This window comes from Miniopterus natalensis, chromosome 18, assembly GCF_054644295.1.
Source record: "Miniopterus natalensis isolate mMinNat1 chromosome 18, mMinNat1.hap1, whole genome shotgun sequence".
Taxonomy (NCBI): Eukaryota; Metazoa; Chordata; class Mammalia; order Chiroptera; family Miniopteridae; genus Miniopterus; species Miniopterus natalensis.
In genome coordinates this window covers 4,857,263-4,872,052 of record NC_142098.1, presented here as the reverse complement: position 1 = coordinate 4,872,052, position 14,790 = coordinate 4,857,263, and the positions used below count along the sequence as shown (strand labels likewise).

Genomic DNA, 14,790 nt, shown 5'->3' with positions numbered 1-14,790 from the left:
AGATCTCCCCCTCACTTCCTATCCCCTCCCCACCTCGAGCTCTGGGCCTCAGTAGCCCTGAGTTGCCTGTTTCACCCCCACCCCCGCTCCAGCAGACTGTGCTATTGAACATCTTGCCTTGGCTTAGGCTGTGCCCGGGGCAGAAAGCTCTTGCCCCCTGGGCCCACTCTCGTCTCTGCCTGCACAGCACCTTCACAGGCTCAGCTCAGGTGTCGATGACGTGGCCTCTAGGATGGGGAGCCAGGTGCCCCTCTCCAGCTTTGTCCCTGCCACATTTCAGAGATGATCTGTGCATGTCTTGCCCTCCCCTGAACTGTGATCTCTTCAAGGACAGGAGCTATGCCTTTTCATATGGCATTTCTGCTGTTACCCCAGACTCTGGTGCAGAGCAGACACTTGGCAACTGTTTTGTTAAGCTCAGCTGAGAGGGGACCCAGGAAGGGGACACAGCAGAGACTGAGCATGTGACTGTGGTTTTATAAGCAGTAGTACCAAGCGAGGAAGCCCACCACCCAGAGACGGGCAAAACCCAATGCCTTGAGCACGAAGGTAAATGTAGCTGCCATGAGCATTCTCCATGTGGATGACCTACACAGCCCGGTGGTTAGAGAGCCACCGTCCTACACAGTATGAGCCGGGGGACTATTGCTGTTGCAGTTTCTCCCAGGAAACTATCCTCAGGATCTCTCTCCTGGACATCCTAGGTAGAGTCGCCAAGGTTGTGATTTGGGGTCATTAGAAGATATATTGGGATGATTCTTGCAAATGGATGACATCTATACAGTTAATTTTGTTTCTTTGATCTTAGAAAATTCTCATAGCTAAAAGCCCCCCATCTTACGTCACCCAGCCGGAAGGCCCAGACACTGTCTTGCTTTTAGCAAATGCCACCTTGTCTTGGGAGCAAGAAGCCGGCAGGAAAAGCAACCTAAAGAAACTGGAGAACTGGAAAACACATTTGGTTAAGAAACAGAGGTGGGAGACATATAGTCTGAGTCCATCGGCCCAAGAAGCTGTTGGCCTGGAGGCACAGAGGGGCGGCTGCAAATCAGCTCTGCACAATATCAGCTTTGTGGTGAGAAAGGTGGGTACAGGCCTCGAGGTGGCTCCAGGGTTCCTCTTTGTGCCTTGCAGCCAGGGCCTTCTCAAGGCCTCTTGTGATGCGGTTTGGGCTGGAGGTGGTGGCGTCATATTTTAACCTACTACCCTGTTGACTGACCTCTCCCTGTGCGAGCACCATAGGAGGAGACGTTCTTGCTTGTTGAGCGGTGCTGAGCTCAGCGGGTGGAGCGGTACCTCGGTAGCCACCCAGGCTGTCCGCCGTGTAGTCCCTGGAAATGGGGTTCAGTCGGCTGAGTGCCTCGAGCCCAGCTGGCTGTCTCTTCCCTTTCCCCTGCCTGAGATCCCCGGCACCCGACTGCTCCCCAGACGTCTCAGTGAGCGGCTCTCCCGTTCTAGAGAGAGCGGCCTTCCAGCCCCCAGTGCTTTCCTCTTTCTCACTATGTCCCTAGCTTCTGGACTGGTGCCTCAAGGGTGTGGTCGTGTTTTGTGAAATAAGTTGAAGATCTGGTTGTGTGGATAAAGGGTGCTCCTGGGGAGGCTGGGAACCTGGGTCCGAGTCCCAGCCCCTCACCTGCTGGCGACCGTGAGTGCTGCGTTACTAACCTCTTGAGGCCCATTTCTTTACCTTGTTGATGGACATTAATAATAGCGCCACTCACAGGGTGAGTGTGGGAACCGAGAGAGACACCGCACACAAATACTGACCCTGCTGTATGTCTCCACTCGCGTTAGCTGTGATTGTGGCCTTTTCCCTCTAGCACAAGTCCAGCTTAATTGTTGCTCTTAAATGTCCTAAGTTCGGGGCACCCATTTGTTCCACGATTCCATCAGACGGCAGCCTCCGAGAGGTCGGGGCGCGTACTGTCTTGGTCACAGTGCGGCCTTAGCTGAGCCCAGGGCCCGGCACGGAGCTCCCAGTGCTGTTTTCTGAATGAGCACATGGGGGCCCCGTGGGCTTTCTGCTACAGACAAGGGGGAGTGTAGAGCGCTCAGGCCCGGCCCCAAGACAAGGACAGGACTCAGAGGACAGCCAGGTTGCTCGGGGAAGCTGGATATCTGGACCTGTGATCTCTTGGTCCCCAAGTCTCCATAATGCCTCAGTTACTCAAAGTCCTTGTAGTGGAATTAAAACGAATCAGCTTCATTTATCAGCGGCATCCATAAGGCAGGGGCCACACCCACCGTGATCACCACACCCTTTATCCCCCCGGGACTAGCATGTGCCTAGTGTGCAGTAAAGACTTGTCAAAGGAATTCATGGTGACAGGCAGCACCCCTCACGTGCTGGGTGGCGGGCAGGTGATGGCCCATCTTGTGTAGCTCAGGTGCGGAAGGAGCCGTATTTGGCCCGTGCAGGCAGTTTGCTCTCAGGGGAGCAGGTCTGAGACGGTCCACTAGGGGCACTGCAGCACCTGCCTGAACACGAGAGTGGGCATGTGTCCTGCTCACGGGGATTCTTGCTCTGCGGGCCATGGCTTCCCCGGACGTGCACACGGCTCACTCCCTCACCTCCTTTGGGTCTTACTCAAATGTCACCTGGTCAGGGACCTAGCCATGTGCGCTGGCCGCCTTCCACTTGCCAGAGGTGCCTCTGGGCCTGAGGGCCCTCTCCATCACCCACAAAGTGCCAAGACACCAGCAGCCAGGGAGCAGATCCCAAACACGGACCGTTGGGAATTTTCCCTACCCCCTCCGCTATTGGGGGTGATGCGGTGCTCAGTCTCCCAGAGTTCCCAGAGTGTCCCAGCAGGACTGAGCTCCCGTGCCGCCTGTGGGACCTGACCTGACACCTTAATGGGCCCCCTTCCATGCCCGGCCTCTTCCCAGCTGCTGTCGCCCCGCCTCCTACACAAGCTACTTTCACTCAGATCTTTGACTTAGGGCCTGTGTCTGGGAGGCCTCTCGCTGAGACCTGTGCCTTCCCAAGAAGGCTTCTCCAGCTCCTCCCTGACATTTGTTTCCATGGTACGCACCTGACATGCTCCAGATTTTACTAACTCATCTTATTTACTGCCCATCCCCCAACAAGCATCAACCTCTGTTAGGCTTGCTTTCCCTGGGCCTGGGAGAGGGACAACCCTAGAGTCCAGGGTGTGTGTCCCAGGCCAGCACAACGCTGTTTCACACCTGTGCGGTACCTGGAAACTCAAAGCCCTCCAGGCGCTCTGCCCCTCCGGGCTGTGCAAGGGGAGGCGCTTATTTAAGACTTGGGTTCCTGTATTCTCCCAGGCTGTGTGTCCAGGCCCGGTGTGAGGTTGCCCCGCCACCCCCTAGAGCCATCCTTTGTCCCCACCTGCACAGTTTGGAGGCGACACCTTTGTCCCAAGACCCTGTAAGAACAGGGAGAATGACAGTGTCTTTTCTCTGCTTCTCTGGTAGGGAAAGGTCTTGGGGATTTGTGGGAACGTTGGGAGCGGGAAGAGCTCCCTCATCGCAGCTCTGCTAGGACAGGTGAGCTGTGTGGGGTACCTGTGAGGATGGAACACTGATGTGACAGCGACAAGGTCCCCTGAGAGAACAGTGGCTCCTGAGGCCGGGCTCGGAGTTAACGACGATCATGTCCAGGAGGTGGATGTGTTTGGCAGCTCCACGCCCTGGCCAGACAGGCGCTGAGCTTTTCACAGACTCTCGGGTTGGCCTCCCAAGGATGTGTGTTAAGTGGTGACTGCCTCCTTGCCCAGAGCTCCATCAGGTCATTAAATCCATGGCTTTCCCCAAAACTCGAGCTGTCTTGATTAGAAAGGCCAGCAAGGTGGCTTGGCAGGGAACAAACCCAGGAGCCTGTGACTCACGATGACTTTGGATGAGTTTTTCCCGTGATGTCTGCGCAGGGCAGCTGTTCAATCAAGCCTTCCTCGAGGAGGGAGGGGCTGAATGCAGGACTGAACTAGAGCAGCCATGTGCCCTCAGCTTCTCTGCAAAGCTGTGGCAGGAAGACGGAGGAGCCCGGCCCCGTCCACAGCAGTGCGGGATAGGCCCCGCCCCGGGGCCTGGCGGAGGGGGATCCAATCAGTGCACCCTGAAGAAAAGGGAGCCTTTGTGATGGGTTTACCTTGCACCCAGGTGCCCTGTGGGCTGGCAGCATGGCAGCAGCCCTCCAAGCCATGCTCTTAGCCAGCAGCAGGATCTGCTCTTCCAGAAGGTTCTGCCTTTCCCCCTGCAGATGTTTGGCATTGAGGCCCTTGATCTGCACAGATGGGCTTTGGAGCCTGTGGACAAGACATACTGTCACTCTCTCACACTTTCAGAATGAGTGCTCATGGGATAAAGGGGTGCAGGTGTCCAATGAGCCCCTGGGGAGACATTGGCGAGATTAGCTTCTGAGGGTCTCTGGTTTTGTGTCTCCAGATGCAGCTACAACAAGGGGTCGTGGCGGTCAGTGGGACCCTGGCCTATGTTTCCCAACAGGCATGGATCTTCCACGGAAGTGTGAGAGAGAACATACTGTTTGGAGCAAAGTATGATCACCAAAGGTAATGATGCTAACTTTGAGCGCACAAGGCTTGGCGTTTGGGACCCTCTGCTTCAGGCGCCAATGCCATTGGTGACAGGTGTTCAGTGGGCTTCTCTAATGATTAAATACTGATTGGACCTGAATGGGTGCTGCTGGTTCTCTTCCTGACCCGAGTTCAGGAGAGGCGCCCCCGCAGACCTGGGTCGCGCTCCAGGATGTGGGTGGCATCAGCCCTGGCTCCCGGTGCAGAGCAGCATGCGCTCAGAGGGCCTGTCTCCATGCAGGTGTTGTCTGCCTGGAGGAAGGTAAAGCCGGCCACTTGGCTTTCGGCCAAGTACCCAGAACTTGGCTTGAAATGGTGAGCAGTGTGTATGCACTGAATCAGCCCTGAAGTTATTGCCTGGCCTCAGAGCATCGGGATCTATTGCTGTTGATGTCCTCAAAGTGATCGAATGGAATAAAAGCAAAGTTCAAGTCATAACTTTGCACACACTGTGGACCATTGTCTCCTAGCTCAGGTTTCTCATGGTTATTTGCCAAGTTTGGGGGGCTGTACTGTCCAGTGTCTCATTAGAGTTCCAGAATGACCTGTTTAGGGGGACCCTTGCCTCGAATCCCCATTTTATAGAGGAAGCGGCTGAGGCCCAGAGAGGAGAGTTGATCTGCCTTAAAGGCAGAGCTGAGGCCTGAACTCTGGGGCAGCATCATTGGTTCCTGCTGGAGCTGCCTGGCAGCTCGGTACCCCTGGAGCCTCCCCAGGTGCCATGATGCAGAAGTGAACACGAATGGAGTTGATTTCATGAATCAGCCCTTGGCTCTCCAGGTGCAGGCAGCCTGTCAAGCGAAACAGAAACCTGGGCCCAATATGGGACCCAGCAGCTCCTTGGACGAGCACAGCTTGGACTGCCACCAGGGACCCCAGAGTGGGAACCAGCTCCCAAGGTGGCTCTGTGAGCACTGAGGTGTACAGGGCGCCATCTGAGTGGGCTCTAGGTGCAGAGGAGCCGAGGGAGGAGGCTGTGGGTTCTCTCATGGCTCAGGGCATGGGCATCTGGAGCTCCTGACCACTAATGTACTGACTTTTTGGGCCCCCTGGATGTCAGAAGTCCTCAAAGAGTGGGGCTGGGGTCATGCCCAGAGGTCTCTGGACCCCAGCTTTGCTGTCCTTTGCAGGAAAAAGTGCTGGTCCCAGCAGTGTAGCTTCTGAGGGGTGGTAAGGGCCTTCCTGACGAACCCCCAGAACTAGATGGTGGGTGATGCCAAGAGGTTGAGAGGGCCAAGGAGCTGAGCTCTGACTCCCACTTGGCCTGTCTGCCCCTCAGGCCATACTCTCGGGGCCTCGGTGTCCTTGGTGTCTTGGTAGAAGTGAATGGCTAGATGAGCATCCTGGAGCAAATGCCAGGGTCACCACTGGCAACCACCAGCTGCCACCCTCCACCTATACACCTTCTCTTCCATTCGTGGTCTTCTGTCTTGGAGCCTCAGCAGCAACCTCAGCCCACATATGCAAAGACTCCTTTTCTGACTCCCACGAGCAGCGCCAGCAGCTTGTCCCCACACTTTTCAGGGATTTCACATGCCCTGATTTCATCGTCCCCGCGTGGTGGGAACACTGTGAGGAGAGGGGCCACCTGAGTCAACTCTGTATCAGATGTGGGGCAGCAAGGGGCCAGGGGAAGCTGCCTTGGACATCAAAGACAAAGCAACTGGCCATGTCCTCACTTTGCCCAGTGACAACAGCAATGTCTGTAGATGCAACCCAGGGCAGCGATGACGCTGGGGTCTTCCTCGCTACGCTGACTGCTGACTTCGGACCTTTGCAACCACAGGTACCAGCACACGGTGCGTGTCTGTGCCCTCCAGGAGGACCTGAGCAGCCTCCCTTACGGAGACCTGACCGAGGTGAGCAGAGCAGGGAGCTCAGCCCCACGGCAGCAGCTCCTCAGCTCAACTCCCCAGGGACAGAGGGCGGAGGCTAGGCAGCCCCAGCTCCATCCACATCAGTGCCCCGGAGGACAGAAGGGTGCCAGGAAATGCGGCAAAGGCAGGCTCTCCCATCTTGAATTCTCCATCTGGGTCTGTTCTTGGGGGATACCCCAATGGGGTGGCACCAGCTCCACTTGTGTTGGGTTCAGCATTGCTCCTGGGGCCACTTTCAATCTGCCTGTCATCTTTGGGAAGGTTTTTGGCCAAAGCTGTTTGCTCACCTCGAGGGCAGGCTCTGTCCTCTGGAAATGGAGGTCCACCTGCTGGACTCTACTGAAGTCTCAAGGGCCCCTTTTTGCCTCAACTATCCCTGCTGGGCCCAGGAGTATGAGGGTTACCTCCAAACACAGCCCCTGGCTGCTGGTCCATCAGCTCCCAGCTACTCCCTCCTGGGAGCTTGTCCACTCTCCCAGAGCTCTTTGCTCCACAACTCTCTTCAGGGTGGTGATCAAGACGCAGCCCCTCCTAAATGGATGCGCCCCTGGATGGAGAGCCAGGTGCCTCACTTGACATTGGGAAGGGCTTCTCCCCAGGTGCTGCTGCCCACCAGGCTCTCGGCAGAAGTGGGGTCTTCCACTGCACAGAACGTTGGTTGTCAGGGTCCCTGCAGGGGTGGAGAAGCTGAGACGTGGTGATGGTCAGGCTGCAGAAGAGTCCTCAGGGGCTTCAGGAAGCTCCTGCTCCCTGAGGACTGTGGGGTGGCAGGGGGGCTGGGTAACGAGCAGTAGCATTGCCTTTGTCCACAGATCGGGGAGCGGGGCCTCAACCTCTCCGGGGGGCAGAGACAGAGAATCAGCCTGGCTCGTGCCGTCTACTCCAACCACGAGATCTACCTGCTGGACGACCCCCTGTCGGCCGTGGACGCCCACGTGGGGAAGCACGTCTTCGAGGAGTGCATTAAGAAGGCGCTCAGGGGGAAGACGGTTGTCCTGGTGACCCATCAGCTGCAGGTGACTGGGACTGGCAGGATCCCTGAGGTCACGGCATGGGTGTGATACCTGATGCCGTGGTCTCCTCTCCCGCCTACGTCTGTCTCTCCTGTCCTAGGCTGTCCTCACCTGGACAGTCAGGGAAGGAGCAGGGTGTGGAGACACCTGTAACATCCTGGCTTCCCCAGAGCACTGCCTGCCCCTCTCTCTGCATGGCCTTGATTGGTCCTAACTTCGGCTCAGTGGGGCCAAGACCCTCCCTCCAACAAAGGGCAGATTCTCCAGGAGCCATGGACCCCTACCTGCAGGGTGGACATGGCACCTCCTTCAGCTCTGGGTCATGGGTGGTGGGGAGATGGGAAACCAAACAGCTGGGTTTTCCATGTGGGGCCTACCTGATTTCCTCTGAGTTGGCTGGATCACCTCCAGGAAGCATCAGGCTGGGCTGGTGAGGACAAGAGCCCTGGTTCATCTACAGGCCAGGTGTCTGGGTTGGGGAGAAGGTTGGATTCTGTGGGCCTCATGTGGGAATGGGCTCTTGTCCAGTCAGGGGCTAAACATGTTGACCACAGCTCTGCACCATGAAGGTCCAGTCCACGGAGACCACCTGCAGTGGAGTGTGGGGTGCTATCATCCTGAGGAGTCCTGGGGGCACCTGACAAATGGGGTCACAGCTGTCCTCCAGGGGTTCTCGCTGGGAGCACAGTAACCTCCACCCTGCTCCAACCCTTGAGCCTCGCTAACCAGCACTAAGACCTCAGGCAAGAGGTCTCCAGCCGCGGTCTCCTCCAAGACTCCACCTTCCACCAGGGTTGCTGCATCGCACACTTGGCGTGTTGAAAAACGCAGGCAGCCACCAGGTGGCGCCGGAAGCTCAGTCCAGCTGTATACAGTTGGGGAGCAGGGGGCCCTGAGCCCCGACCCCAGGCCCCTGGGCTTTTCCAGAACATTTCTCCGCTGCTTGTTCTCTGGGCTCACAGGCATGCTTCCAGGTGCTTCTGGCTCTTGAGCTGGATTGTTCTTCTGTTACTTGAGGCCGGCGCTGGGCCACTGGAATCCAATCTGGCTCAGATTTTATGGGTTTGCAGAACAAAGCAGCTTAAATCACACCACGTGAACTGGGGCTCGCTGGCCAGAGGGGCTTCACCAGGAGCTTCTGGGGCTTGAATGTGTGCCCCCACTCAGGAAGACCCCATATCCATGCCTCGGTTTCCCCACCTGGGAAATGGGCTGATCCTAAAGCTTCCTGTTTTCTTTACTGCTTTGTAGGAAGTTGAGAAATAAGAGACGGGATCAGGCTTTGAAAAGTCAGAAGATCCTGGGCAAAGATGAGAGGCTATTTTCAGGAAAAAGGTTCTGTCAGAAGTGTCCCAAGTGGACATTAAAAGCCAGGCTGTCCCTGCTTAGACTGCCCGGGGAACGGAGGAGAAAGGCTGCAGGTGCCGATGCTGGCCTTCTGGGCATCACCTTCCTCCCTCCAGACCTCATCGGGTACAATGACCAAATGTAGCCACTTCTTTCAGGCTTCCAGTCCAGAGCGTGGAAGGTTGCTTTGACCTTGGGCGGACTCCGAAGGGCAGGGGAACCTCTGTCTGGCCTGTTGCAAGGGCTGCTTTAGGCTGAGACATCTTAAATCTGCCAGCAGCTCGCCTGCCTCTGGAAGGAAGCTTCCTGCCCCTAAATGGGTCCATCGCATGGGGAGAACTCTGTCTCATTCCAAAAAGGACGGAAGCCCCTCTTGGCACAGTCTTTGATCTCAGGAGTAATATGAAAATGGAGGGAACTCAAATCAGGAAAACAGAAGGGCTTTGGGCAAAAATCATGGGACGCCATCCTAAACGCAGCTGTGGTGGTATCATGCAGATAAAGCTGGGGTAACCGCCTCAGGCAGGGTGCGGCCTTGTGGCAGGGGTCTCTACTCTGGTCTGCTTCTGGGCTAGATGTGGTTGGGCTTGCAAGGTTCTCACAGAGGCAGACCATGGCTGAGATCCTGGTTCCTCTCTCTGCCAAATCCTGGTTGCAGCGACGTGGCCGATTCCATATTCCAAATCTCCACAATCAGGTTCTTAGCAGGGACGCTCCTTTAGGAAGCTTGGCTGTGCTTCACAGTGACAACTGGAGACTCATGCACTCATGGGACCTAACGCTTGTCCTCCCGGGGCTACCTTGGCCCCTAGAGGGCACTGGGCATGTCTGGAGACATTTTTGCTTGTCATAGCTGGGGAGAGGGAGTGCTGGTGGGGAGAGGCCCCAGACACTAAGTATCCTGAAGTGCACAGGACAGGCGCCCATGACAAAGAACGGCCTGGCCCTGTGTGTCAGTAGAGCCAGGGTGAGGGCCCCGTGCTAGGCAAGCCGGACACTGTGGCTGGGCTCTGCGCGGGACTCCTCTCTCTCTCATCAGGGCCGGTGCTCACTGTCGCTGCTTTACTATCTCTGCAGTTCCTGGAGTCTTGTGATGAAGTCATTCTTTTGGGAGATGGAGAGATTTGCGAGAAGGGAACCCACAGGGAGTTAATGGAGGAGAGAGGGCACTACGCAAAACTGGTTCACAACCTCCAGGGGCTGCAGTTCAAGGTAGCACACACCTGGGCGCCGGGGGGCTGAGGTCCGGCCCCCCTACCCCGACTCTGGCCTGGGGAAGGTCCCTTGCTCCGCCTGCAGAAGGCATGTCATTCGTCTCCAGGACCCCGAGCACATATACAACGCAGCGATGGCGGAGGCCCGTAAGGAGAGCCCCGTGGACGGAGAGGAAGGTGCGGTATGACCTGAGTTCGAGTGACGCCTCTCTCGTTACCCGGGGCTCACCAGTGGAGACAGACCTCTCTGTTTCTCACCTAGTTTTGGCTCCAGGAGGTGAGAAAGAGGAAGGAAAAGAACCTGACACAGGCTCAGAATTTGTAGATGTCAAAGGTACTTACCGTTCCCTCCCCCCACCTACTCTCCTACATATTGGTTGAGACCCACTGCTTGGGACAGAGAAGTGGCTGCACAGTGCGTGGCCTTCGGGGTGACTAGAGTTCTGTGGTTTCCTGCCTGAGTCCGAGTCCTGGCTAAACCGCTTACTAGTTTTATGACTTGGAGCAAGGTAACGTGGCCACTCGGAGCCTGAGTTTATCAATTCGTAAAATGAGGAAATAATAACACCAACCTTGTGGGTTCTTGCAAAGATTATTTAAGAAACTGGACATAAAATAATTGGAACAGTGCCTGACATAGAACAACTGTCAATAGTTATTATTATCATTAGTTGAAAAGATAAAGCAACGCGCAGAGATCGAGCAGATTCATTAGAGGCGAGAGTGCACGCAGGGCTGCTGCTCAGCGCTGAGGACTGTGCGCAGGAGGGGGCGAGGCGGGCGCGGTGGTTCATTCTCTCAACAAGTAAGGACTAAGCATCCTACTATGTGCCAGGCACCCAGCTAGGCTGAGGAGAGGAAGAAAATACGCCCCTGTCTGTAGGGCCTGGTGGGGGTCACGGGCCCGTGGAGCATCATGGGAAGCCGTGGTGAGAATAATGGGGAGTTGTAGTCAAAGTAGCAAATCAGGGAGGGCTGCACAGAGTAGGCGACCTCCGGACTGATCCTTCGAGGGGGTGTGTGGGAGTTTGCCAGGGACACTGGTGAGAAGGTGGGGAGAGGGGAAGATTTGGGCTTGAGGACCAGAGGGAATTCCAGGAAGGCAGAGAGGAGGGAGGTGGGAGATGAGCCTGCTCAAGCTGCCTCTCCGCGTCCTCAGGCCCTGTCGCCATCCATCCCTTCACCCACCCTACACTGCTGAGCACCTGCTCTGCGCCCTGCCCCACGCGGGCACCAAGAGGACAGGGCTCGAGGCCCACAGCCTCTCCTCAAAGCGTCCACAGCGAGTGGCTTTCCCGCTTAGAATTCTCTTCTTCAATAAAGTGCAGATAAAAAACCCTCAGAACATTTCCTCAGATTTCAGATGCCATCCATTTTAAGATCCCCATAGTTTACGTACTCCTGTGCTTAGAGGGAGACTCTGCCAACCAGACAGTATGGCACCCCACGAACGGGAGGACGTCTGCCTTCAAAGGCGCTAACGTGAAAAAACGTGTCTTCGAGTGGATGGGACTTGGCACCGTAACAGCGCTTGTGACAAAAGCGTGCACATTTGGAAGAACAGCATATTTTTATTGTGCTGGAGGTGACCCAGCCCCCGCTCCCATGCTCTCCCGGGAAAGCTCCCGGCTGCGCGGGATTCGGGGTCTTGTGCCCTTTGCCCGCTCACCCCCTTCTCTGGGGAGCATAGTGCAGTTGTGAAATTAAGTGATCTGGAAGCTATGGGGAGGAAACCAGTTAAAGGCGAGCTGCTGGCCAGGCTGGCTCAGGCGGGGCATTTGCTGGAGCGCAGCAAAAGTGAGCCGAGACCAGCAGCGACCCTCAACCCTTGACCCTGGCTGGCCGGCTGGCATTTAGCTGTCCTTTCCTTCTTCGGTCCAGGAGGCCGGTCATTAGGCTGTGCCCGGCAGAGGTGGCTCTCTCATTTTGCAGTCCCAGAGTCCCAGGGGGAGACACAATGAGCCAGAGTCAGGCTGAACATTTTCAAAGAAGCGCAAAGGCTCCCGGGCAAGGGCCTAATGATGGCTGTGTTCACAGAAGTGCTTTGAGGTGTGAAAGCAGCCTCTGCCCGGCAGGATGCAGGCAGCCGGGGCCAAGGAGCCCCCGAGCCTAGCTCTGTTCATCGCTATTTATAAAAGCCAATGAGGTTCAGGCTTCTGCTTCGGGGCTGACGTTTTCATGTTTCCCTGGAGGAGAGGGGAGAGAGATGCACTCAGTCCCGGCTGCTGGAACAGCTTCAGCCAGACCCCTGGACCTCTGATGTGGTTTCCATGAGAACTGACGGCCATTCTCCCTTTCCCTGGGAAAACAGAGAGCACCTGGGACAGCCACGTGGAGGGAATCGGGGGTCCAGGCAGGGGCTGGCCCAGGAGGACACCTGGGTGTCTTCTGCATGAACCCAGAGAAGACGGGCCACTTCCTTCTTGTCCTCCCCGCCCCCCAGAAGCTGTGGGTGCCCATTCGCTTCCGTGCTCGCAGCCCCCTCCCAACGGCGCCTCTGCTCTCCTGTGCCCGTGCCCCTCTCTGGCAGCAGCTGGTTGAAGGTGAAACTGGAAATGCTGAGAATTAACCCCCCAGGGAGCTGCCATCCCCCAGGGGCCAACGGGAGCTGGTACAGAAATATCCCAGATTCCTCAGATCACATGGAAAACCTCTGAGCTCTGTGACCTGCCCTGGGCCCAGATTTCCCTACACGGAATTGAGACGTGGCTGGCCTGCTGCACGACGCCCTTCACTGTCGCCTCCTCCGGGCTTCCCTGGTCCCTTTAGCTCCTGCCTAAGCTGCGGCATTCATAACCTCTCTTTAGGACCTGTTTCTGGAGAACTCGACGACGACCTCCCCTGTCTCCCCAGGGTCGAGCACATAGTAGGTGCTTAGTAAATATTCGTTGAAAGACCGAACTTCACCTGCCCCCCAGGGCTGTAATGAGAACCAAACAAAATAAAATGAGCAACGTGCGTCAGGAATTTGGAAGCACAGGGCAAACGGCAGGAAGGATGATACTGCCCAGGGGGTGGGGTGTTATGTGGGAGGGTCACCTGCCTCACTGGGCTTCCACCCCCCCAGTGGGAGCTGCAGGACTTGTGTTTGTCCCCGTAGCTCCTCTGCACCAGCTGGTCCAGACCGAATCCCCCCGGGAAGGAACGGTGACCTGGAGAACATACCACACATACATTAAGGCGGCTGGAGGTTCGGTATCAAACAACGGGCTTCTTATTTACTTTGCATTTTAAGAAAATTCCTTCTTAGATTCTTGGGTTCACGTTTTTTATGATTTCTTTAATAATTACTCTCTTTAGGCTAAGGCTGTTTACCAATGCTTTTAATTTTTCCCCTAAGAATCGAAAGTCTGATAATACAGCCTTTAAAACGGAATCGTCCTCTAGCTCCAGGAAGGCTGCTGGGCTCTGTTTGCTGGCATGAGCGGCCATGTAACCCAGCGGTAGCTCCTCCGTTGCCTCCTCTCCCATCGTCACCAAGCGTATCAGCAATCAGCTCGGTGTGCAAAACACACCTCCATAGTTTCACTCCCAGTCTCTCCCCAGCAAGAACGGGCTTCTACCTGTTTGTTTCTAAAGAATTCGGAGTCACTTCTATTAGAGAGCCTAGTGGTGGTTTTTCCAAAAGTTGACACCTGGGATCTATTTTTCAGCAGGCTGACAGGTGCCCATACCCAGACCTGTCCCATCAGCTGGAAGGGGGCTCCCAGAGGTGGGGAGCCTTCCCCTGCAGGTTTTAAATTTCCCGTCAGGGCTGGGCCTAGGAAGCTAGGCCCGCTGCGGCCCCTTGGCCTCTGGAACCTGCCGGACCTCTCTGCCCTCTTGCAGGCTACCTCCTCTCCCTCTTCACAGTGGCCCTCTTCCTCCTCATGATCGGCAGCACTGCCTTCAGCAACTGGTGGCTGGGTTTCTGGTTCGACAAGAGCTCCCAGGTGAGCGTCCCTCCTGAACTGTAAAAGGCTGAGAAAGTGGCTCACGGGGAGTCCCGCTCCACTGATCCTACCTGAGTGCGCCTGCCTCCTGTGTCCCCTGCTCACCAAGTTGAGGCCCGTTGCTTACACCACATGGTTCGGATCCTGAAATCCCTTCCACTTTTCAAGAAGAACAAGGCACCGGAGTTCTGTGTGCCACCTTCCGTTTTTAAAGCACTGGCTGAAAAGATTGTGCCAGGCAGATCCGGCACATCCGGTGGCTCAGGATAGGCTCTGTTTTGCAGCCTCGGTTGTAAGGCGCCTGAGGAGGGGCCGAAGGGGCTGGGAAGGCCTAGCACAGATCCGTGTCTTCCTGCCTCTGAAGGGGACTGGCATCTTGTCGGTGACCCTGCTCTATGCTAGAGGGTTCCACCCTGCATGGCTCTGCTCCCCAAAGTCCCTCTGCAGGAACAAGGCACGCCAGAGTCAGACTCGTCCCTGCATATGCCACAGGGCCCTCAGTGTCTCTCTCCGCCCGAGACTGGTCTAGGCCAGGGCCCCTCCTGGGAAAGACTGATAAACCTGCTCTCGCTTGAGCTTGCTGGAAGCTTGCCCAGCTTTTGGCCAATGCTTTCCAAGCTCCCCTGGAGCCCTGCAGAATGCCGTGGGGTTGCCTACTCATCTGCCAAGGTTACATTTGGGCACAGTTCTGTTGCTATGACAACCAAAGTGAGCAGGCACTGGGGAAATGTGGGCAGGAGAGGCACTACAGCCCCCTGCAGTTTGGCAGAGCTTCCTGAGGCCATTCCCGGGAGCGAAGCCTGCGGGTGGCCGGTCCTGCGCAGCAGGAGAGCCATTTCTGCAGAGTC

At 56.4% G+C, this 14,790-nt stretch overlaps 1 protein-coding gene across 4 annotated transcripts in view; it reads left to right on the top strand.

Moving 5' to 3' along the window:
• The window catches only part of ABCC12 (ATP binding cassette subfamily C member 12), a 45,012-nt gene that overhangs the window by 11,912 nt on the left and 18,310 nt on the right, over window positions 1–14,790 (top strand). For 3 of the 4 annotated variants that reach the window (XM_087827416.1, XM_016213768.2, XM_087827415.1), the window contains 10 exons: window positions 809–1,084; window positions 3,442–3,513; window positions 4,411–4,535; window positions 6,346–6,418; window positions 7,249–7,452; window positions 9,874–10,008; window positions 10,118–10,187; window positions 10,252–10,344; window positions 13,111–13,200; window positions 13,839–13,942. In XM_087827416.1, coding sequence (XP_087683542.1) covers window positions 809–1,084; window positions 3,442–3,513; window positions 4,411–4,535; window positions 6,346–6,418; window positions 7,249–7,452; window positions 9,874–10,008; window positions 10,118–10,187; window positions 10,252–10,344; window positions 13,111–13,200; window positions 13,839–13,942 — 1,242 coding nt within the window. Of the gene's footprint in view, window positions 1–808; window positions 1,085–3,441; window positions 3,514–4,410; window positions 4,536–6,345; window positions 6,419–7,248; window positions 7,453–9,873; window positions 10,009–10,117; window positions 10,188–10,251; window positions 10,345–13,110; window positions 13,201–13,838; window positions 13,943–14,790 lie in introns of those variants that run through there. The other variant, XM_087827417.1, reaches the window with a different exon arrangement.